Here is a 23,612-nt window from a genome sequence, read left to right on the forward strand (position 1 = left end):
TTTATTTATTTTAAATTTTATCAAATTTTTATTATTTGTACTATGATTGAATGTACAGAAAGATGCATAAAGAATTTTACTGGGTGAGGAGGATGTGTAAGTTGAATTGCTTCAAGAAAAATTCAGAGAATTAGAAAATCTACTTGGAATGTAACCACAAAGTGTGAGGAAGAGATGCTGGTAATTCACATGTTGTCTATTAAAAATAAATCAAGTGGATGTTTGACTACAAAATAATGATTGTTAGTTTTTGGTATGATAATTGCATTGGTTTTTTTTGGGGGGGGGTTATTCTTTAGAAGCCCCTATCATTCAGACACATGTGCTGATTTTTTTGGATAAAATGAAATAATTGCACTGCTGCTGCAGCTGCTAAGTCGCTTCAGTCGTGTCCGACTCTGTGCAACCCCATAGATGGCAGCCCACCAGGCTCCACCTTCCCTGGGATTCTCCAGGCAAGAACACTGGAGTGGGTTGCCATGTCCTCCTCCAATGCATGAAAGTGAAAAGTGAAAGTGAAGTCATTCAGTCTGTCTTGCTCTTGCGCTCTTGCACAACCCCATGAACTGCAGCCCACCAGGCTCCTCCATCCATGGGATTCTCCAGGCAAGATTACTGGAGTGGGGTGCCATTGCCTTCTCCAAATAACTGTACTACTTTTAAATTAATCCAAGGTAAAAATGTGGGTATAGATAAAATAAAATTGACTTCATATTGACAATAGTTGAGACCGAGTACATAGGAGTTTATTATGCTATTTTTGTATATATTTGGAAACTTTCCATAGCAAGTGTATAATTTAAACAAGCAAACAAAACAAAATATAAGTAATAAGACCTTTTCTATGAATCATGGATGAAGCATGCTATTTCTGACATGGCCTGGACAGAACTTACCTTAGCTTAATTCTCCTTTATTTTTCTGTCTGATGCCTTGGAACATAAAATTTGAGCCTCTTATAAATGCACATAATTTCTTTTACCTTTTCCTTACTTTTATTATCTATGTTGTAGGACTCTTTTTTGTTGTTGTTGTTAAGGAAACTTCACTATTGAACAAAACTGGGTTATAAAATGAATGTTCTGTGATGTAGCAAAATTTTCCAAACTCCCTCTGGGAAAGCGGGTCCATCACCTTTCGCCATCCTGAAGTACGCTGTTGCGCGCTAGTTTTTCAACATGTGGATAACTGTTCCTCTGTCCTTGTGTCTCAAGTCACCAGAATGGGAAGGAAATCTCATCTCCAGGGAGAAGGTTGTAGGGACTCCAACCCATTCTTTCCTAAACATCCGCACATCGTCCCCCTCCCTCCACAGGAGCCGAGCACACCTCTACAGCAACGTCCAGATTTGAATGCTGCAGGCTGACATCTGGCCCTGGCAGGCTCTATGCGGACAGCTAGGCAAGGAGACAAAGCAAGCGACTAGAGGTAGAGACCTGAGTTTGCTGCCTTTTCCTCCTCTGCCGCTCCTGTCCCTCCTATTCGCGTCTCTTGGCCCACCCCCAGCCGCATCCCGGCTGGTCCTCGAAGCTCGGTTCCTTCTGGCCCTAGCAGCCCTCTGCCCGCTGCCCCTCCTCGCCCGCCCTGCTCCTCTCGCCCCCTCCCTTCCCGAGCAGCTGGTGGAAGAGACGCCACAGCTGCAGCCGCCGCCGCCGCCGCGGCCCGTCTGGGTCGTCCTCACCCCGCCCGCGCCGGGTCCGGAGGCTGAGGGCGCGCCCCGGCCGGGGGCTGAGGGAGTCGGCGAGCGTGGCGTGGCTGGGAGAGGGGCGGGAGGACTGCGGAGGGCTCAAAAGCGGCCTCCCCGCCGCGGGCAGGACTCCACTGCGCCTCTGGGCAGGAGAGGTCTTTGGGGGACCGACTGGACGGCCGCCCCAGAGACACTTTGCAGCCGGCACTTCGGCGGGGTCCGTTGACTGCGGAGCTGTCGTGGCCTGGGTGGCATCAGCTGGTGAGGGCAGGCGCCAGCTCCTGAGCAGCCGGGAACTCAGGAAACCAGAGATCCGGAGGAAAGGGAACCCAGGAGGAGAAAGGGGGTCCAGGGAGCCCAGCTTCTCGGGGTTCCCGTAGGTGCTGGTGGGAGCCTGTCCCATGGCAGCAAGTAAGTACCTTTTTCTTGCTGAGTGCCCAGTCCCAGGTTGGTGAGAGCTGCCGTCTGCGGCCAGCCTTTCCGGCCCACCCTGCCTGCCCCACCCCATAAACTCCCTTAGGGTCCCCGGTAGGAAATGCTGGGCTCAGATTAAGAGAACTGCTTCACCAGCAGCCACGGTCTGTGAATGTTTTCTCTGCACTGTATGTTATGTGTGGTCAGTTTTCTCATCTTGCCAGGTAAGGTTCTGAAAGCAAGATGCTCTGGTAGTGTAAAATTTCTAAACTCCTTGTATGCCAATGACTTTTTGGTTCCATGGTACAATAATAGAACAGAAGGAATAAAAGCTTCTGCCAGATAAAGTATACTTCTAACGAATCTTATCTCTTACTCCAGGTAGCTTAGTGATTTCAAGATAGGTGCTTTTTGTGTAAGAATCAATAGTATAAAATTAGCAGCACAAATGTGATAGGAAATGGCGTGCCCAGTTTTCATGGCTGGGCATTTTGGTACTGTTTGGATCAACAGGTTTTTTTTTTTTTCATTTTTCCATTGTTTGGCTCTGTAATATGCATAACTTCTGAAGGTTTTCTTTTGAAAGTGATGATAATGTGTTCATGGTAACTCTGGTTATATGTTGCTTCCAATACTTAGGATATCAGTCTAAGAAGGACAAATGATGAATTCACGTGGAATAACACACTAATGGGTTCCTTTCGTTAGTGGAAATCATGGAGTCAAGTTTGGATACTAGCCAGAAAAATCTCTTGAAATGGGAAGGAGTTTGAGTGGTGCTTTTTGTGAATATTTTTCTTCCTAGCTATCATGTAGTCTATAGCAAATATAAGGAAGCCAGGCCCTGCTATGACCAGCCCTAATTCAAGTTTCTGTAACCCAATCTCTAGTTTACAATAAAGAAGATAAGACCCATGGGTAATAATTTGATGAGCTTATTTGGGTTAATCACTGATGAGCTAATCACTGAAGAAAACTTTGAATTTAATATGACAAATTACTTTGAATTTAATGTGGTAAAACTTTATGTTTGTTTCTGTAAAATTGAAGTTATTTAACTTTTGATTAAGCTTTATGTTTCTTATTTGTAAATGATATTAAAAAATTACAGATCCTGATAAAGACCAAATGAGAGAGATTACATGGAGGTTTATGTAAAGGTAGTACCGTGTGTAACTACTGCTTATATAAGGAATTGTTCCTCATTTTCATCCACCTCACTCTCTAGCTCTCAATTAAACTCCAGTTCAATATAAGTTTTGACAGGGCTCGCTAGAATGCACTAGAGGAAGCAAAATTCAAATTCAAGTCATGAGCTACTGCCACCAATACAATTTAAAGTATATTCAACCTGTGAGCCTCCATCCTTACAAAATTCTGTGCCTTGGATAACAATTCATATTTAAACACTTCTGAATATTCTCAAAATATGCTTTACTATCTTCCTCTTTTTAGTTTTAAATTTTGTTTTGGGTATATGTTCTTACTTCCTTGGAATGAAACCATCAAATATTTGGATATTGCTGAATTTGTTTGGTCCACTAATTAACACAGGAGAAGTCAAAGTTTAGGCATAAATACACTATTCCTGATTGCTAGGATTTAGTAAAATTCTTCACTGAAGGAAGAGGTACTGTGAGCTCCTTTTTACCACCAATGTATTCGGAACAGGCGAAAAACCTGAAATAGGAGGTAGGCCCAGGAAAAGGACCAACAGATTTCAGATGACTGGATACAGTGTTGCTGTGTCAGTTACCACTGGAGAGGGGACCCTGGAGCTAAGCACCCAGAAACTGGGTCCTCTGTTTCCTGTGGGAGAGGCTCTGGGAGGATAGTTGACACATTCCCACTAACTTTGTGCAGCGAGGATGAATACAGGTCTAAAGCACACTGGAAATGGGAACAACCATAATTTACTCAATGTCTCACTTAGGAAAGAAGTATCCTAATATGCCCCAGTCCTAGATCTCATTAGGACAGGATCTGTAACACCACTGACATATTCAACCCTCAACCTACCACCATAGACTCTCTCTTGAAAACTTATGGTGGAGGCATCAGCCTGAAAGAGACATTCTAGATTCCTGGGAGTCTGGTTCCATGATTTCCACTAACTCCTGTCACAATTGGTCCACTGTGAGAGGACATCTACAAACTCTTTCTTCCCTGACAAGCAACCATCATATGACACTAACTTTATGGACAAACCTCATTTTCCCCTGAGTTGGTCCGCTTTTCTTCTATTAACATGGGCTAACTAAGGCCATGCAAACAAGGTCTTATCTCTGAAACACTGAAAAAGGGAACCTTTAATGTTGAAGAGAAAATTTTTCAGGTTATACTCTATGCTGATGTGGGGAAATCTCATTTGTCTAGATAACATATCTCTGTTGTATACACAGCATTTCTGATTGGATTGACTCAGTTTGTTGCTGACTGAGGACAGCCAGCTCTGTGGACAGTTTTGATTGTGGCCAGGTGCTGGACTGTATCAGCTTAATGAAAATGTTGAAGCCCCACTCAGGGAAATTTCTGATTTTAAAGATCAAAGATTATCCCGTCCAGGGCACTTGGTTTTAAACTAGGACTTAAGAGGATGCTGATTGGGGGGCTGTACTCCCTGGTTGAATATATGGTACTGAGTGGAATATTCCTTCTCTCCTGCTTGAATGACACAGTGGGGCTCCCCATCCACCAACCTCTCATTCTTTGGGTTTTTGCAGAGATTGCATGGTCTAAGCAACTGATTTGGCTTTGGCTCTAGTCCATAGCTGGTCTCACCCTAGTATGTTTTATGGCTCCTCTCTAGTTGCTTTCCAATTTGAGAAGGAGTTGGTGTCTGTGTATTTGGTTCCACTTTTGAAAAGATAGAGTAGTTTCAGGGTGGTATCAGTAGATCCCGGAAAAGCAGACCGACTGTTTCAGAGTGACCTGGAGCAGAGGTAAATAGCCAATTCTAAGAGGCATCCTGGGTTCCAGTGACTATGGGAGTTCTGGAATGTTTTTAATTTTTTTTAATGTTTAAATGTCTTAAAATGTTTTTAAATTTTTCCACAGATTCAGTGGAGCCTGAAACCATAGGCCAGAGGGTCTCAGGATTGCTAATGAGTCTAGAAGTTACATACATAGCAAGCTCTCCTTTGTATTATTCTCACAGGAGCAAGAATACTTTCCTCTCTCTTGAGCTCTTACCTCTTAGGTGGCCTCTGGCCAGATTCTTCTGATCAAGGGTCTGATTGACTAGGGTCACAAGAATAACTAGTTCTAGAAAGATTCTGGCTTTTCCCCAACTTGCTTGTTTTGGTGGCCTGGACAGGCACAGCTATAAATTATTATCATATCCATAGAAACAAGGAAACAAGGGACCCTGCTAGTGAACCATGAGGTTGCCATAGAGAAGCTCAAGTGGGCATGCTTAAAACCCAGGCAACTTTCCTTCATGTTCCTGGAACTCTTCTCTGCCTCCACTGCCAGTTCTAACTCTCACCCTGGTGAGAGTTCATCTCCCACAGACACTCTCCTGCATCCTATCAGAGCATTCAAACATGCATTGACCTTTCCATTGACCTTTCCTTGGGCTTGTTCTTCTAAGTGGATGTGTGTGAAAAGAGACTGAGTGCTAAGACTCTCTCATAAGACTCTTGCCCAGATTTCTTCTCCTCAGTATAAATCATAACACTGTGAATGCATGGTATCTGAATTCCGGAACTGCTCCTCTCTGGAAAGATGACTCTTCTAAAGATCTGATCTCCTGGTTATATTAGTGAACCATCATTAGAATTTGAGTCTATTAGATTTGAGGAGAGTTCAGGTGTCTCAGACGGTAAAGAATCCACCTGCAATGCAGGAGACCTGGGTTTGATCCCTAGGTTGGGAAGATTCCCCTGGAGAAGGGAATGACTAACCACTTCAGTATTCCTGCCAGGTGGCTGGCAGCCCATGGAGTTGCAAAGAGTTGGACACAACTGAGCAACTAACCCTTTCACCTTTCACTTCATTTCCCAAAGTAGAACTTTTAATTTGCAGGAAAGATGGAACGTATTCCTTTAGATTTTTGCTGGTACTTATTTATTTCCAAGACTTCTTTCCTAAGTTTTAAATCCAGAAAAGTACCCAGAATGAAACAATTCTTAAGAAATAAAATCAAAGCAAAATGGCAATGCATACTTATATTTTTGAGAAAATTACTTATTTACTACTTTCTTCTGCAGAATAACATATTCTAGGAATGTGCTGGCTGAAATTGTCACAGTGAGGGAGTTGAGTCCAGAATTAAGTGGATGTATTGAAGCCAAATCAGGATGACCACAGCTACAGGCAGAATCTAGGTCCAAGTGTAGGAGTCAGATAATCAAAGCTAAACAGGAAGTAAGCAACTGAAGTGAAAAATATGATCCCAAAGCAGAAAAAGAAATAGGCTGAAGTCCTGGGGAACAGACAGCTATAAAATTCCAGGTGGATTGGCATTATTCTGGTCAATCTCCTTTATCCCCAAGCCTCAGTGTGTAAACTTTACATTTCTGGATTTTAATAATGCATGTACATGGTAAATTATGTTCAAGTAGTACTTTTCAGGTGGCACAGTGGTAAAGAATCCGCCTGCTAATGCAGGAGACGCCAGAGACACGGGTTCAATCCCTGGGTCAGGAAGATCCTCTGGAGTAGGAAATGGCAACCCACTCCAGTATTCTTGGCTGGAGAATCCCATGGATAGAGGAGAGCCTGGTGGGTTATTGTCCGTGGGGTCACAAAGAGTCAGACATGACTGAGTGAGCAAGCACGCATGAGTATAGAAATACTAACAAGAAAGCAACAGAGCTCTTTGACACCTTTTCAGTCCTTCTCCATAGACATAGCAGTTTCTTCCTTTTAGAGGGAAAACATCATGCATGTGCAAGCATATATGCCACTGTGTATCTAAAACACTTTATTCAAAGATGTTCTTTGAATGCAATGCAAGCTGTTCTCAACACTATATTTTTCACTAAATAATTTATTTGGTGAATCTTTCCATATGAACTTAAACTTCAGCAACATATTCATAGGGCAGTTTAACTGCTGGGTGAAAGAGTTCATTCAGCATTGTTTTAGGGAGTATTGTCAAGCAATCTTTCAGAAAAAAATGCACTTGTTTACACTCTCAACTGAACCGTGAGAGGGCCCATTACTTCTGTATCCTAGCCTGCCAAAGATGGTGTCCATTGGGAAGAATCTCCAATATGTCTCTAGAGTTTTACTGCTAAAATTATTGATTGTTTTAATCTTACCATATCTTTCAAAATACCATGACTCATCTTTCCTGATGCTTCTTAAAAGACAATTAAAATATTTTTGTATCCTTCATGAGAAAAAAGCAATGCATCTAATATCATTTGAGTTCTAAACCCTGGGGAAGAAAAAACAATTGAGAACTCTTGGTGAAAGGGCTTTGCATCAGAGAATTTAGCTGTGAGTCATTACAGAAACTGGGAAAGATGAAATATAAGCCATAATACATCTATGAAGTGCAATCAAAAGGCTCCAATGAATAGAAATATGATCTAAATTCTTCACTAAAGCAGGTGTGGTTCCTATATTCTCAACAATACAGAGATTCCAGTTAATCATTACATTAACTCTGTCTCCCTCACTTACGCATGCAGTACATTCTAGTCTCCAAATGTTTACAGCCTTGTTACTATTATCATTACATTTTTTGCAATTATCTGACTGTAATTGGTGCAAGAGGCTTGCTGCATTGTCCTTGTCTAATAGCATAATTGTCTCAAAATAGCTTGGAAAGCATGTGAGAAGTCATTTTACCCTTTATTTCCTATTTCCTGTCAGAGTGAAATTGACATTTGCTGTTATCCCTTCTCTATGGATCTATGGTGCTAATTTTTGCTTCATTTTTTTTTTAGTTTGAATTATCTTGCTGTACAGGTCTACACCTTTGTAAGTCACACTAAATCTTTTGGTAAATGTATTAAGAGAATTAATAAATAAATAAATATATATATATATATATTATCCCGTACAGAGTAAAACATTTCATAATTCCCTTTGACAAAGCTTTTCTAGCATCTGTTTCTCATGCTTAGGATCAAGTCTGTCTTCCCAGAAAGCATATGGGTTGATTACTTAGATGCAGTAGTTTTAATTCCTTCAGGTGGGAAAAATGAAAGTGAAGAGGCTGTGAGTGCTCTGGACAGTCACCTCCTGTATGTGCAGTATCTGTCTTCGCAGCTTGACTGCATTACTGGTAGGCTGTGCTCTGGGAATTGAACTGAGGGACAGGGAAGCAATGAGTAATAGGATACGGAGAGAGAGAAAAAAACACTGACTTCTGGTAGCCCCTTTCTTTCCCAGCCTTCGTGATCTCTAAGATGGTGCAGCTGCAGTTGCTGATTGAGAATGCTGCTTATCCACACAGCCTTCTTCCTGGGAGCTTAGCTACAGAGGGGCTGAGCATGAGACGACTGGTTGAGTGACTGTGTCATTCATCATCTAACTCAGATGCTTTCTTTTGAAACGGACAGGGAATGGCATAAATGATTAGTTCTCAGCAACAAAAATACACTCAAATTGTCCCAAGAACCCTGTGATTCCTGGTCATGCGACTGAACTATGAAACTGAGTGGGTCAGAAACAAAAGGAAAGGGTGGAAGGGAAAAGTTAGATTTATTATCTTGGGGGGAACTGGGAGCAACAGGATAAGGTGGATGTTCTGGTTGCATGTTTTATTTCAAACTTTAGACCTGTTTTGCACTAGGACATATGTGGCAGAATGGCAACATCTGGTAAGGTCAAGACACCCACAGAATCAGGAAAATTCTAGAGCTGAGGGAGATAAGGGGTCCAGAGAGGTGAAAAGCATTTGATCCTTTGGAGAAGTGATATTCTAAAACAAGTATTTGCCTCAGAAGTTCTGGTATAAGCCTCGTCTGTCTCACATACTTGGGATATCAGAGAACATAAAACAACATGTAATGATGTCTTTGCTTGCCTTATGAGGGTGGTTAGATGAAGCATGGCTATCAGCCAAGGAATCTTTCCCTCTAGCAGGCTGCATTAGGTTCATCCCAAGGGGCCCTAGCCCAAGATACTCTGAAATTGTCTGTTTGGGTTGGGCTGCTGACTCCTACATTTTCAATATTAGCACTAATATCCAGTCAAGAGCTGATATAATTCAAGTCAGGTGCGTAAGAAGGTATTCTTTCCCTACAACCCTCAGTATTGGGATGTTGATCCAAGGCTACCATCCTCTCCCCTTCCCCATCGTCTCAGAGGCCTCAGGATTCATAAACTGCAGGTTTGACACGCTCACATCTAGTCAGCCACCCAGGACCATATTATTGAAGGTTTTGTGCCCATCTCAAGCTAACCTAGAGCCAGAGTAGGTGCTGGAGGTTTATGGTTGGCCCTAGATGACAACTGGTCCAGAGCTCTTCCATCTGATTTGCAGATTTAGGGCACCGTTTGTGGATCTATGAGCTTAGTTCCGCTGGTCAGAAGCTGAGCAAAAATAAAGGGCTAAGAAAATCCACAGTTTCACTGCAGATTGAGAGGATGCTTAAGGAGGTCAACTGGTTGTGTATGGTCCCAGGAGCACCAAGGCATAGTTCCAGTTCTGTATTTTTAAAACAAATATTGAGATCATATCTTATACCTCAGGGGAACTAGTTGCATCAAGGACTTTAGGACTGAAGACAACATATAGAATCTAGTTGCATGACAAAGCCCCTTTGAATTCCTTTGGGAAGTGGCAAAGAGTAATTTTTTTTTATATTGTTAACCCCTAATATGGCTACTGGCCAGGAATTTTTGGTTAATGACCTAACAGATCTTTGGGTTCATGAGAAGTACAATTCTAGGAAGATTCCAGTTCCATTACAATGTGCTCATTTTTTCATTGTAACAAGGGGTAATTCAGAAATCCCAGAGGCCACTTTCACAAAGCAGTGGAAATTTTGAGAATACCTAGAAAAATTGGGAACATTGAGTGCTTTAGAATATTGAGTTAGACCACTTTCCTAAACTCACTGGTAGGAAACCAAAGCAGTTGTTTTCTTAGAAGATTCAAGTAAGACTGTTTAGGGTAGAATTAGTTTAACTTTTTATGTTCCTGGCAATCAGGCTTTCTGTTGCCTTTATCACTGTCAGAATAGTATTTTTTGTTGAGCTTGGACACCCTCATTGGGATCCTATACCCAGTGATCTGCATCCCTTCTTGGTATTTCAGCTGCCACTAAGCTTCCTGTTCCTTGTTCTCAGGCAATTTGCAATCAGATGCAGATAGACTGTTAACTGATGCTGGCTGTGATTTCCTATTGTGTGTATTGACGGTGTCATTCTGAAGTTTAAGGTCCTTGACTGTGCTTCTTTCTTCAAAGAAGAGAGATGTTAATTCTCATTGTTGGAAAATTTGACGAACTCTCTATAGAATCCAGACCCACTAGTGTTGGAGATGATTTTAATTTGCATATCTTTTGCTTTGAAATAATAATTTTCAGAGATAACCAAGATAACTTGATTCTTATTTGTTAACAAGTCTGTCTCCCATTGTCCTTAAATTCAGTAACTATAATTTATTAATATTTACAGCACTGATACCTAGCTCAGTGCTTGGCACTTAATAAATACATGTTCCACAAATGACTGATAAATGAATGTCAAAAGGAAACACCATGGTTAAATTTATTGCCCTATATGACATGTCAAACTGCAATAACAATCTTTAAAGGAAAATTAGAGCTCACTTTTTAAAAACATACCTGAAACCAAAAAGCTAAAATATAGAATTATAAACATATATGATTGCAGATATATTTTTGAGAGACTTGAGAGATACATTTTTGAGAGTGTTTGCAGTCACTTTCTGCAACATGTGCTGTGCTTAGTCACTCAGTCATGTCCAACTCTTGCAACCACATGGACTGTAGCCAGGCTCCTCTGTCTGTGAAGATTCTCCAGGCAAGAATACTAGGGTGGGTTGCCATATCTTCCAACCCAGGTATCGAACCCAGGTCTCCCGCACTGCAGGCAGATTCTTCACCGTCATACCAGGGGAGTCTTCTGTAAGATAACATATTCCAATAATGTGTTAACAAGGGGTCTGAGATGGGTTAGGACAAGGAAACTAAGGGAGGATAGAGTTGAGCAATCAGGAAGTCTGAAGCCACCAAAAAGCCCAGAACTGGGACCTGAAGTAGGTCAATCCTAAGTTAGGCACATATGTTGTTGTTCAGTCTCCCAGTCATGTCCAACTCTTTGGGACCCCATAGACTGCAGCATGCCAGGCCTCCCTATTCCTCACCATCCTCCAAATTTGCCCAAGTTCATGTCCATTGCATCGGTGATGCCATCCAGCCATCTCATCCTCTGATGCGCTCTTCTCCTTCTGCCCTCGATCTTTCCCAGCATCAGGGATTTTTCCAATGAGTCAGCTGTTTGCATCAGATGACCAAAATACTGGAGCTTCAACTTCAGCATCAGTCTTTCCAACAGTATTCAGAGTTGATTTCCCTCGAGCTTGACTGGTTTGATCTCTTTGTTTTCCAAGGGACTTTCAAGAGTCTTCTCCAGCACCACAGTTCAAAGGTATCAACTCTTTAGCACTCTGCCTTCTTTATGGTCCAGCTCTCACAAGCATACATGACCACTGGGAAAACCATAACCTTGATTGTATGGACATTTTTTGGCAAAGTAATGTCTATGCCCTTTAACACACTGTCTAGGTTTGTCGTTGCTTTTCTGCCAAGAAGCAATTGTCTTCTGATTTCATGGCTCCAGTCACCATCCGCAGTGATTTTAGAGCCCAAGAAGAGGAAATCTGTCACTACTTCCACCTTTTCCCCTTCTCTTTGCATGAAGTAATGGGGCCACATACCAAGATCTTAGTTTTTTAATATTTAGTTTTAAGCCAGCTCTTTCACTCTCCTTCTTCACCCTCATCAAGAGACTCTTTAGTTCCTCTTTACTTTCTGCCATTAGAGTGGTATCACCCACATATCTGAGGCTGTTGAGGTTTCTCCCACCTATCTTGATTCCAGCTTGTAATTCATCCAGCCGTCATTTCTCATGATGTGCTCAGCATATAGGTTAAACAAACAGCATGACAGCAGACAGCCCTGTCATACTTCTTTCTCAATCTTAAACCAATCAGTTGTACCATACAGGATTCTAACTGCTGATTCTTAACCTGCATACAGGTTTCTCAGGAGACAGGTAAGATGGTCTGGTATTCCCAACTCTTTAAGAGCTTTCCACAGTTTCTTATGATCCACACTGTCAAAGCCTTTAATGTAGTCATTGAAACAGAGACATGGTTTTCTGAAATTCCCTTGCTTTCTCTATGATCCAGCAAATGTTGGCAATTTGATCTCTGGTTCCTCTGCCTTTTCTAAACCCAGCTTGGATGTCTGGAAGTTCTTCATTTGCAAATGCTGAAGTGTAGCATGCAGGATTTTAAGCATGACATTACCAGCATGGGAGATGAGTGCAGTTGTTGGATAATTAGCACGTTCTTTGATACTATCCTTCTTGGGAACTGGGATGAGGGTTGACCTTTTCCAGTCCTGTGACCACTGCTGGGTCTTCCAGATTTGCTGACATACTGAATGCAACACCTTGATGACATCATCCTTTAGGGTTTTGAATTGCTTTCCTGGAATTCTATCACATCCACTAGCTTTATTAATAGCAGTGCTTTCTAAGGCCCACTTGACTTCACACTCCAGAATGTCTGGCTCTGGGTGACTGACCATACCATCTTAGTAATCTGGTTAATTAAGATCTTTTTTGTACAGTTCTTCTGTGTATTCTTTCCTTGTCTTCTTGATCTCTTCAGCGTCTCCTAGGTCTCTGCTGTTTCTGTGCTTTATTGTGCCCATCTTTGGGCAAAGTGTTCCCTTGTTACTTCTAATTTTCCCAAAGACATGTCTAGTCTTTCCCTTCTGTTGTTTTCTTCTGTTTTATGCACTGTTCATTGAAGAAGGCCTTCTTGTCTCTCCTTGCTATTTTTTGGAACTCTGCATCTAGTTGTATGTACCTTTCACTTTCTCCCTTGCTTTTCACTTCTCTTCTTTTTTCCAGCTATTTGTAAAGCCTCCTCCAACAACCACTTTGTCTTGTGCTTTTCTTTTTCTTTGGGATAGTTTTGTTCACTGCCTCCTGTGCAATATTATGGACCTCCGTCTGTAGTTCTTCAGGCACACTGTTTGCTAGATCTAATCCTTTGAATCTATTCATTACCTCCACTGCATATTCATTGGGGATTTGATTTAAGTCATACCTGGCTGACCTAGTGGTTTTCCTGATTTTCTTTAGTTTAAGCCTGAATTTTGCTATGAGAAGCTGATGATCTGAGCCACAGTCAGCTCCTTGTCTTGTTTTTGCTGACTGCATACAGCTTCTCCATCTTTGGCTACAAAGAATGTAACCAATTTGATTTTGGTATTGACCATTTTTTGATGTCCATGTGTAAAGTCATCTCTTGTGTTGTTGAAAAAGGGTGTTTGCTGTGACCAGTGCATTCTCTTGGCAGAATTCAGTTAGCCTTTGCCCTGCTTCATTTAGCCATTCCCTCCTCCAGGGGATCACGTTTAGTCAGAACTCTCTGCTGTGACCTGTCCATTGTGGGTGGCCCTACACAGCATGGCTCATAGCTTCATTGAGTTATGCAAGTCCCTTCTCCATGACAAGGCAGTGATCTGTGAAGGGGTTGGCACACATAATGAGGAGAATTAACCAAAACTGGCTAAACCCTGGGCGGAACACAGCCGTAGAGGTGTAAAGACAAGAGCCAGAAATCAAATCATTTAAGTCAGGAAAGGGTGAAACAATCTCAGGGGCAAGAAAATGTTGGATTAAAGAAAATGTTAGCTATACTGAGGTAAAGATATTCCAACACAGGAAAAATCCAAGAATATGTATTAGTTATGCAGCAAATGGAGTGGAGGCTGAACCAGTTTTTGGCAGCTAGAGCTTATATACACATGGGAATACAGTAGCTATTTTCATCAGATGTTTGATCTGCCCTAACAGCTGCCTTTCAGTCAGTTCTCACATGTAGAAATATTTCTCTTGTCCTCGTATATAGAAATATTTCTAGCTGTGCCACTTTAAATCATCAGGTGATAAATGTGGCATGTTTTGAATTATACTTGTTATGATCCAAACTTGAGTTGACTTTGATACAATTCTTGCCAAAATCTTACTTTAGCAATTCAATTTTTTAGAAAAGCAGTCTAATGGACAGATTAACTATTAATCTTTCTATATTTTTCAGGCATTTGTGCTATATTAAGATCACTCACCAGAAAACATAGTGCCTGGATCATACTTCATAAATTCCCCACAGAAATGCTTTTACTGAATTATGATTTAATGATTAATAATTTATAATCTGCACTCAGCTGTCTAAAAGTTATATGCAAGCCAGTTTCATTTGATTAAGTGCTTGCATTTCTTTATCATACTATAGAAGATAGTGTCCACTATCTATTTATTCATCTAGTCAACAACCATGGTAGTTTCATTCAACATCAAAATTATGACTAAAGAAGTCTTTTGGTATAACTGACTGGGTAGGAAGAGAGAATTAACAGTGGTAGTCAGTGCTGTGGAGCAGGCTTACATGTATAGTCTGGTTTCATGTTTATGACCCTGTGAGGTGCATGAGGGGTTCCAAAGTTTACCCAGGCTATGTTATTAAGGTCTCATAGCTAGTAGGTGGCAGACTGAGGAATCAAAGATTGTTGTGCTGTGAAGGGATAACAGAAAGAAAAAGAAGATTATATTTGGACTATACACATTTAATGTATGTGTATGTTAGTCACTCAGTCATGTCTGACTCTTTTTCAACCCCATGGACTATAGTCTGCCAGGCTCCTTTGTCCTTGGGATTTCCCAGGCAAGAATTATTGGAGTGGGTAGCCTTTCCCTTCTCGATGGGATCTTCCCCACCCAGGGATCAAACTTGGGTCTCCTGCATTGGAGTCAGATTCTTTACCACCTGAGCCACCAGGGAAGCCTATACAATAAGAATACTGGCTGACAAATTAAATTTTGGGGTTTCTATAGATGGTGTCCAAAAATATTTTCACTAATGGTAGCATCTTTGCAATAAGTTTATGACATCCCTTTGTATCTACTTTTAAGGACAATAGTTTCTATACACATAAACTTAATAATGTTTCTTAGCAGTTAGAATGTATCCCTAAAAATATAAAAGAAACATTTTTACTTAATATGAAATGATATTTGTAAAATGCTTTTGATTTTGTTCATTCAGTGCTGCATAGGTTTAGTTTATCTAATGTTTAGCCAAAACCTTTAGGTCATATGATACTCTGTGAAAATTCAATTCAAAGATTCTAGGATTGGAAAGTTCTAAGACTATAAGGTCACAGTCAATGAATAACTCATCTATAGATGGAATGATTTGAATTTTATCAACATTCTGATCCCATTTGAAGACCTTCCAGTTTACATGCATGCCTTTTGATTGTGGTCATGGAATACAACAGAAGAGAGAGTAACTACCTCCTCCATTTTCCTTCAGTATAGATAAAGGTTATATTAAGTTTCTTGGTAGACACAATCAGCATTGATTGATACTGCAGTTACTTTTAAGTAAATCCCCTTGGCAGTTTCCTCTACTGCAAAAATATACTTACTACATTTGTGCAGACAGGTTGTTTTGGTTCAAATTTCAAAACCTGATGTGTATTAAACTATACTATTATTCTATTAAATTTGACCAATCATTCCAAGATATAAAATTATATCACAGTTTAAAATTTTTATTTACTTTGAACCTATTATGTGCCAATCATTGTACTAGGCACTTTGTTCACATTATTTGATTTTATCCTTAACTTAACCTGGGTAGGATCCCAATTTTATGACTGACAGTTTCAAGAATATAAGTAGTTTAACTGAGACCTCTAAGAACAGAACAGAATTAGTAACAGAATTTAGGATTTCAATGTAGGTCTAATTCCTAAGTTTGTGATTTTGTTTATACTAGCCTATAACCATGAACCATTAAGGAACAATTCAAGGAACTCCATGTAAGGAGTACAATTTTGAAAGCTTATTAAATTTTTTAAAGGAAGATTCTATGTGTAAGTAAGAGAAAACTTCAGTTGTTTGCAGTGTGTCTTCATAAACTGTACTTATTCAAAGCATTTTTACTCCCCTCAACAAAACTTGATGTGTGAGGTATTACTATGTTATTGTTCATTCATTCGTGTGTGCCTGACTCTACCACCCCATGAATGACAGCAAGCCAGGCTTCCCTGTCCTTCACTATCTTCCGGAGTTTGCTCAGACTCATGTCCTTTGAGTTAGTGATGCCATCCAACCATCTTACCCCCGTCTGTCACTCTCTTCTCCTCCTGCCCTCAATCTTTCCCAGCATCAGTCTTTTCCAGTGAGTTGGCTCTTCACAATCAGGTGGCCAAAGTATTCAAGCTTCAGCGTCAACATCAGTCCTTCCAACGAATATTCAGAGTTGGTTTCCATTAGGATTAACTGGTTTGATCTCCTTGCTCTTCATGGGACCCTCACGAGTCTTCTTCAACACCATAGTTTTAAAGCATCAGTTCTTTGACACTCAGCCTTCTTTATGGTCCAACTCTCACATCCATACATGACTACTGGAAAAACCATAGCTTTGACTATATGGACCTTTGTTGGCAAGGTGATGTCTCTGCCTTTTAATACGCTGTCTAGCTTTATCGTAGCTTTTCTTCCAAGAAGCAAATGTCTTTTAATTTCAAGGCTACAGTCACCGTCCACAGTGATTTTAGAGCCCAAGAAAATAAAGTCTGTCACTATTTCCATTTTTTCCCTGTCTATTTGCCATGAAGTAATGCGAATGCCATGATCTTTGTTTTTTGAATGTTTAGTTTTAAGCCAGCTTTTTCAATCTTCTCTTTCCATGTCTGGTTCTAACTGTTGCTTCTTGACCTGCATACAGGTTTCTCAGAAGGCAGGTAAGGTGGTCTGGTATTCCCATCTCTTTAAGAATTTTCTAGTTTGTTGTAATTCACACAGTGAAAGGCTTTGGTGTAATCAATGAAGCAGAAGTAAATGTTTTTCTGGAATTCCCTTAGTTTTTCTATGATCCAGTGCATGTTAGCAGTTTGATCTCTGGTTCCTCTGCCTTTTCTAATTCTAGCTTGTACATCTGGATTTCTTGGTTCATGTACTATTCAAGCCTAGCTTTAAGGATTTTGAGCATTGTGTTTATATGTACATATGGTGTGTATAAACAATTATTAATGGTCCTTTAGTAAGTATTTTGTGCATGATTGAAGCAAGTTATTTGAAAAATAGGTAAATTTTTTGATGTGCAATTGTTAGTTTTCACTAATTAACAAAGAGGGTTCCAAGTTGATATATGTTAATATTTTGATTCCATATTTCTCTCTTTTAAAATTGCTTAACGCCCCATCCTTGCAATATCCTTGGAGAGTCTTGGGCATAAGCAGACATTGCTATTATGAAAATGTCCCTCTGTGTGGTCACAAGTGACTGAACCAAGGGAAAATAAATCCATTGGATAGACTGAGTATCTTTTTATTTACATTTTGGGAAATAGAATTTATAGGTGGGAGCTTAAATTGAAAAATCAAATAAAGTTGAAGCAGGGGTGGCATTTTGTTCTATATACATTCTTAGAAGTGAGCATAGAAAGTCATTCTTTAGATGCCTAATGCAGTAGGAATTAAAAGAAAAGCCAAGAAAACTGTGATGTCATGAAAAGTATAAGGAGTTGTCCCAGTGATTATTTTCCACTTTTATATTTCAGGATTAAGAATGGACTGTGTGTCCTCTCCTTGGATGTCTGGAGATTAGCATTTGTATAGTTAAAATATCTCTTACAAACCACTTATTTAAAGCTGGTACTAGTTTGATTCTCACAATGATTTATACTCCATTATTGTTAACCAAGTTATTTTTTTCTCACTTTCCACTAATAGCAAGTAATAGATTCAATTATTTAAAAACTCAATTTTACACAGCAGAGGAAAATTCTGGATTACTGTATCTGTGTGTATGTTACATATGTATGTGATTTCTGTCTTAGGACATATCATATCGATAGGATAAATTTACCTAAGGCAGGCAGTATAAGAGACAAAATACACATGTAGAAAATGCTGCAATATCAAGTACAGAATCATTATTTGCAATAGTAGAATTGCAATGAGGGCTAAAGAGAATGTATAAAGAATAATCAGTTAGTTGTTGCTGACTCAGTAGAGTCACTTGAAGAGTTGGTTTTGACAGAAATTGGGCTGGAAAAAATCAGCAAAAGAGCATATTTCAGTGTAAAAGGAAAGAATAAGTTTCATTAATGGAGAATTGATACATGAAATTATATTTAATGAAGACTAATTCAAGTGGCCTGTAGAATAACTTGAAATAGATAAAGACTAGAATTCCAGAGATAGAATTACAGAGATGGCTACCTTGATGTAGGTGTATGAACAATGGATAATATTTAAATAACTGATAGAAAATTATTATAGGAAGATTATTTTTTTCTAAGGAACTAGTGACAAAGAAAAACATTTTATGAGTAATTTTCAAAGTAATGCGTTTATATGTAATTTTACAATGACTGTTAGGTTAAAGAGTGGTTTTGGTCTTGGGAAAAAACAACAAATTTTGTTTTTACTTGTTAAATTGCTGTCATTGGTGGATTGACACATAGATGACTGAGAGAAGGGAGTGTTTTGGGAAATGTACTTGGTGAATACCTATTTATAGTAGTTTAAACTCTGTGTTTGCCTAGGTACTTACCAAAAAGATGAGGTAAAAGAGGGAAAAGCAAAACTTTAAAGGATATCAAAGTTGAAAATTTGGGGGAAAAACTAAGTCAAAGGAAGTGATCATAGTTGTAGGAAGAGATACAGAAGAGTGGGTCACAGAGCCAATGAAACTTGAGTTTAGAGAAGCAAAGTCTAGTCAGTGACTAAATACAGCTGAGAGTGAAATGATTGGGTTTGGTCTTCCAAAAGTCTGTAGCCACTTTAGAGCTTTTTCGTTACAGGGGAGAAACTGAAAGGCAGATTTCAGTAGAAGAAAGAGGATTCAATGGATGAGTAAATGAAATAGAATGAGTTATTGATGAAATTACAAGTGAAGTCTAACATTAAGGGAAACAAAACCAAGTTTAATAACTCAGATTTCTCTTAAATGCAGGAGTTTTCATTGAGTGCATTGTTTGCCATTCTCTTTCATTCATATCCTAGCCTTTTGTACTTTAATTTTTTTCTTTATTGTATCCAAATCTTATGCAGAAATGAAGAAAATACTTTTCTTGCAGGGGCAAAATTGAAAATGGCTTCCCCAGAACCTAAGAGCCTGATCCCTTTCACGAGAGAATCTCTTGAAGTTATGGGACAGCACAGTACTAAAAAGCCAAGTGAGGAAGACAAAGAAGATTTAAAGCCGAACTGCGACTTGGAGGTTGGAAAAGAGCTTCCATTTGTTTATGGAAATCTTCCTCAAGCAATGGTGTCAGAGCCATTGGAAGATGTGGACCCATATTACATTAATAAAAGGGTAAGGATTAATTAAGCTTACTGTGGCTATATTTTTATCCATTTTCCAGACATGCAAAAAACTGTAATTGAAAAAGAATGAAAAAAGGCAGAAGAGTAAGTGAAGAGGTAATTTTAAGTTACAGAAAACTGGACAAGAAATTTAACACATATTTGAGATTTTTGTCAAAACTGATTATTTGCCTGGTTGGTTTGTTTGGGATAACTGTACTTTGTATGTAATAAGCTATACTGGCATACCTTAATGTTTCATTTTATGGGAGCATGATGGTTGGCTACTTAAGGGTATTGATTTTAAAATAACTGTAATACAAAGTTTCAATTACATGTGCAGCAGTTTCAACTGTTCAACTTCATGTGCTTACTCAGTAGTTAGAGAAATAAAACCAAACTATATTTCATTCATAAATTTTATTCATTCATACAGTCACATCCTATCTTATTCCAAGAATGATTTGAGAAAATTACTAAATATTTGACAATTCAGCAAGAAGCACAAAATGATAAAAACGATTATGCTTAGAAAAGACAGAGATCTGTGTGGACTGACAAAGCTGGAAGAACCTTGAATTACAGCTTCAGAAACACTTCAGTTTTTACAAGGCAAAAATCTTCTCTGAACAGGCAAGAGCATAGATTAATTCTGAAATAAGGAAGAGATGGGCTGATGATAGAACTGGAACCCTGTAGTTGTTGTAAATTGTGGGAAATAAGATGAGATAATGGAGATGACAACATGGCTTTAGTGTGATGGCCAGAGTACTGATGTGATCAATGCAGTGTTTAAATAAGATTAATCTAGAGACTTCTACATTACTATTTCATGGTAGTGATAGAGTCAGAAAGATGAAATAGGAGAGAGAGTAATCCAGGCCTGAAGTCAAGAAGCCTGGATTCTAAGAGTGCCTTGGAGACAGAAGTAACACACTTGAGAAGAAACAGCAGGATTTGAAGACTGATTAATAATGCCAAGGTTCTGAGCTTGAAAGCTTCTAACAAAAATGAAGTAATTATAAAAAAAAAAGGTCAGACTTGGGGGAGGTAAGAATTAGCCCCATTGTGGACAAATGTAATTTGATATTCTTTGATATTGTAGTGCATTCAATGATTTTACCAAATGAGTGAAAAGAAAATGAATCAGTAACAGGTGGCACAAGTGGTAAAGACCCCACCTGTCAATGCAGGAGATGTAAGAGATGCAGGTTCGATCCCTGGATAAGGAACATCGCCAGGAGGAAGGCATGGCAACCTTCCACTCCAGTATTCTTGCCTGGAGAATCCCAAGACAGAGGAGCCTGGTGGGTTACAGTCCATAGGGTCGCAGACTCAGACACGACTGAAGGGACTCAGCATGCATGCTGGATGGAAGGCAAAGAGATCATTCTGTTAGTCACAACTCTTTCAAATACTTTGCATGGTGGAAGCATGCTGACATTTTACAGTGTAAATGCATATAGTAAAAAGATTCCAATATCCTTATATGCCTTTTATGCTATACATTTAATGTTATTACATGGTAGTGTATATAATGTTTGCGATGTGTAATATGAGGACTTCCCTGATGGTGCATGGATTCAGTCATGGGGTCAGGAATTGGAGAAGGAAATGGCAACCAACTCTAGTATTCTTGCCTGGGAAATTCCATGGACAAAGGAGCCTGGCAGGGCTACAGTCCATGGGGTTGCAAATGAGTCGGATGGGACTTAGGGACTAAACAACAGCAATGTATACTATAGTTATGCATACAGCACATGAATGAATTTTCCAAATGGATATGTATGTATAACAAAAGTGCATATATGTGTGTGTATATAATTCTGTATGTTTATATATACACACACATATACACACATATATCATATGTGTGTATTTTACACACATATATCTTCACATATACATATGTATATAAGTCCTTTTTAAGATGTTTCTGATTTTTCTTTTTTGGGGGCGTTTAATACTTAAATATACCAACAGATTAGTTTTACATGACATAAATTTTTGTGTTAAATATATTTATGTCAGTGATAATGTACAGCATGGTTATATACCATAGAAAATTACTAATGATTAAGATAATGTTTGCATGCATTGGGTGGGTCACTTTTACTACTGCAGTCTCATATCTTATTTGCTTCAAAATAAAATTAACTTATTTTACATTTATTGAATTTTAGTATGCTAAAATGGATACTCTTGAGCCATCAAGCTATAGATTTCTTTCTATTACATCAGTTCTGCAGGAAAACTTAAGGATTGGTGTGTGGCAAATGGTTTTCTTAGGTAGAACACTGGCAAAAAAAGGTATGGTAGATAAGCCTAAATATGAATAAAACTAGCTTAAAAACCTTTCCATTTGATTTAATCTGTAAACAGATATAAAAATTTAAGTATAAGTGTTAGACTTCATGACTGAAATGGTCATTGGAAAATGTTGCATGATTGATAAGATCATAATTCTCAGTTCTAATTTCACTTGATTTTCATTTTTTCTTCTTATAGACTTTCATAGTATTAAATAAAAAGAGAACAATATTCAGATTCAGTGCTACCTGGTGTACATTGTCTCCTTTCAATTCAATTAGAAGAGCAACCATTAAGATTTTGGTACATCCATATCCTTTTCTGTTGGTTTTAAACTGTACTAACATCAAATGCAACTATTCTATTCAAATATTGTTGCAGTCTTTTTCTCTTTTTAATTAACATATCATTTTATGTCAAACTGAAATCTTGGTTATAGTTTCAGTGTGTTCCATATTTGAAAATACATTTAAAATGCATTTTCTAGTGCACACAAGTAGTGGTAGCAAATCTTAATCCTTGTTGCTTTTCAATATAAATAGTACATTTTTTGAAACTTAAGAAACTATGTGATCTCATGTGTGTACATATAAACAGATTATAGAAATGTATTTTAAACATTATTTTTATTACTATTGTTCCTTGACTGTAACTTACCTTTTTCCGACTGTTCATTTTGGTTAGCGTCCTGACTGACTGCATATTTATGTCTATGACTGATTTGCCAAGATGGGGGCCAGCATTGCAGTAAGTTATATAATTTTATTATGTATAATCTCGTATATGATTATATTTTATATTTAACACATTGTGTTATAGTACATTATGTACTACATATTATAAGATGGTACAAATTAATATTTATAATTTACATGTGGTATACATTGTACATAATATAATATGTATACATATTCCACAATTGATGAATTTTCTGAATAAAATATATCCACATGTTGTTAATCAATTTTAATGTTTTTCTTCCCATCATTACTCTTAATTGGATTTTAAATTTCCCAGCATGTTAGGTTAACATGATATAGATGCTTGAGCCTTTATCTGTATATGTGTTTATGTCTGTGGCATCATATAAGTGAGGCTTTATTTTTATTCTAATGATTGATATATTTCAGTGCTTCAGATTTTCTTTACTATTGCAGTCCCACACCAGATTTGTTTCAAACACAGATAACTTTTATCCTGTCTATTCTTTAGATAAAAAGATATCTTTTTATTCCTTTCTGTTCTCCTTCTTTTTCCTGAGGGGTGTGAGTAGCTTACCTTGCATTAGAATACAAAAAATGGAAAGGCCCATTACATTTTCTAGGGAAGAAGACCTTCTTGATGCCACTCCTCAAGGTTTCTATTCTTAAAATTAGTTAACTTTGGAAGGTAAATACGTGTTATACTGATTCACTGTAAAAATTCTTGCATATGTATATAATAAGTTCTTTCATACTTGCCTACATTTCAGTTGCTTATTGCTGGACTCCCAGTGTGGGATAAATTTGATATTTTGTATTTATTCTTTTCTTAAATATATGTAAATATAACCCTGAGCTAAAATTTGTTGAAAAAAAACTGATAGCCAAATTTCATAGTTATTGTTGTAAGACTCAGGAAGCCCTAACTAAAGCCCTATCCTATGGTTG

The 23,612-nt window shown here is 38.6% G+C and overlaps 1 protein-coding gene across 1 annotated transcript in view; it reads left to right on the top strand.

Moving 5' to 3' along the window:
• Window positions 1-1,657: 1,657 nt before the first annotated feature.
• Window positions 1,658-23,612, top strand: part of SCN7A (sodium voltage-gated channel alpha subunit 7) — a 78,567-nt gene continuing 56,612 nt past the window's right edge. The window contains exons 1-4 of the mRNA XM_043894747.1: window positions 1,658-2,098; window positions 19,425-19,663; window positions 22,162-22,274; window positions 22,621-22,710. Of these exons, the coding sequence (XP_043750682.1) occupies window positions 2,089-2,098; window positions 19,425-19,663; window positions 22,162-22,274; window positions 22,621-22,710 (452 nt within the window). The 5' untranslated portion in view covers window positions 1,658-2,088. The remainder of the gene's footprint in view (window positions 2,099-19,424; window positions 19,664-22,161; window positions 22,275-22,620; window positions 22,711-23,612) is intronic.

This window comes from Cervus elaphus, chromosome 33 (assembly GCF_910594005.1).
Source record: "Cervus elaphus chromosome 33, mCerEla1.1, whole genome shotgun sequence".
Lineage (NCBI taxonomy): Eukaryota > Metazoa > Chordata > Mammalia > Artiodactyla > Cervidae > Cervus > Cervus elaphus.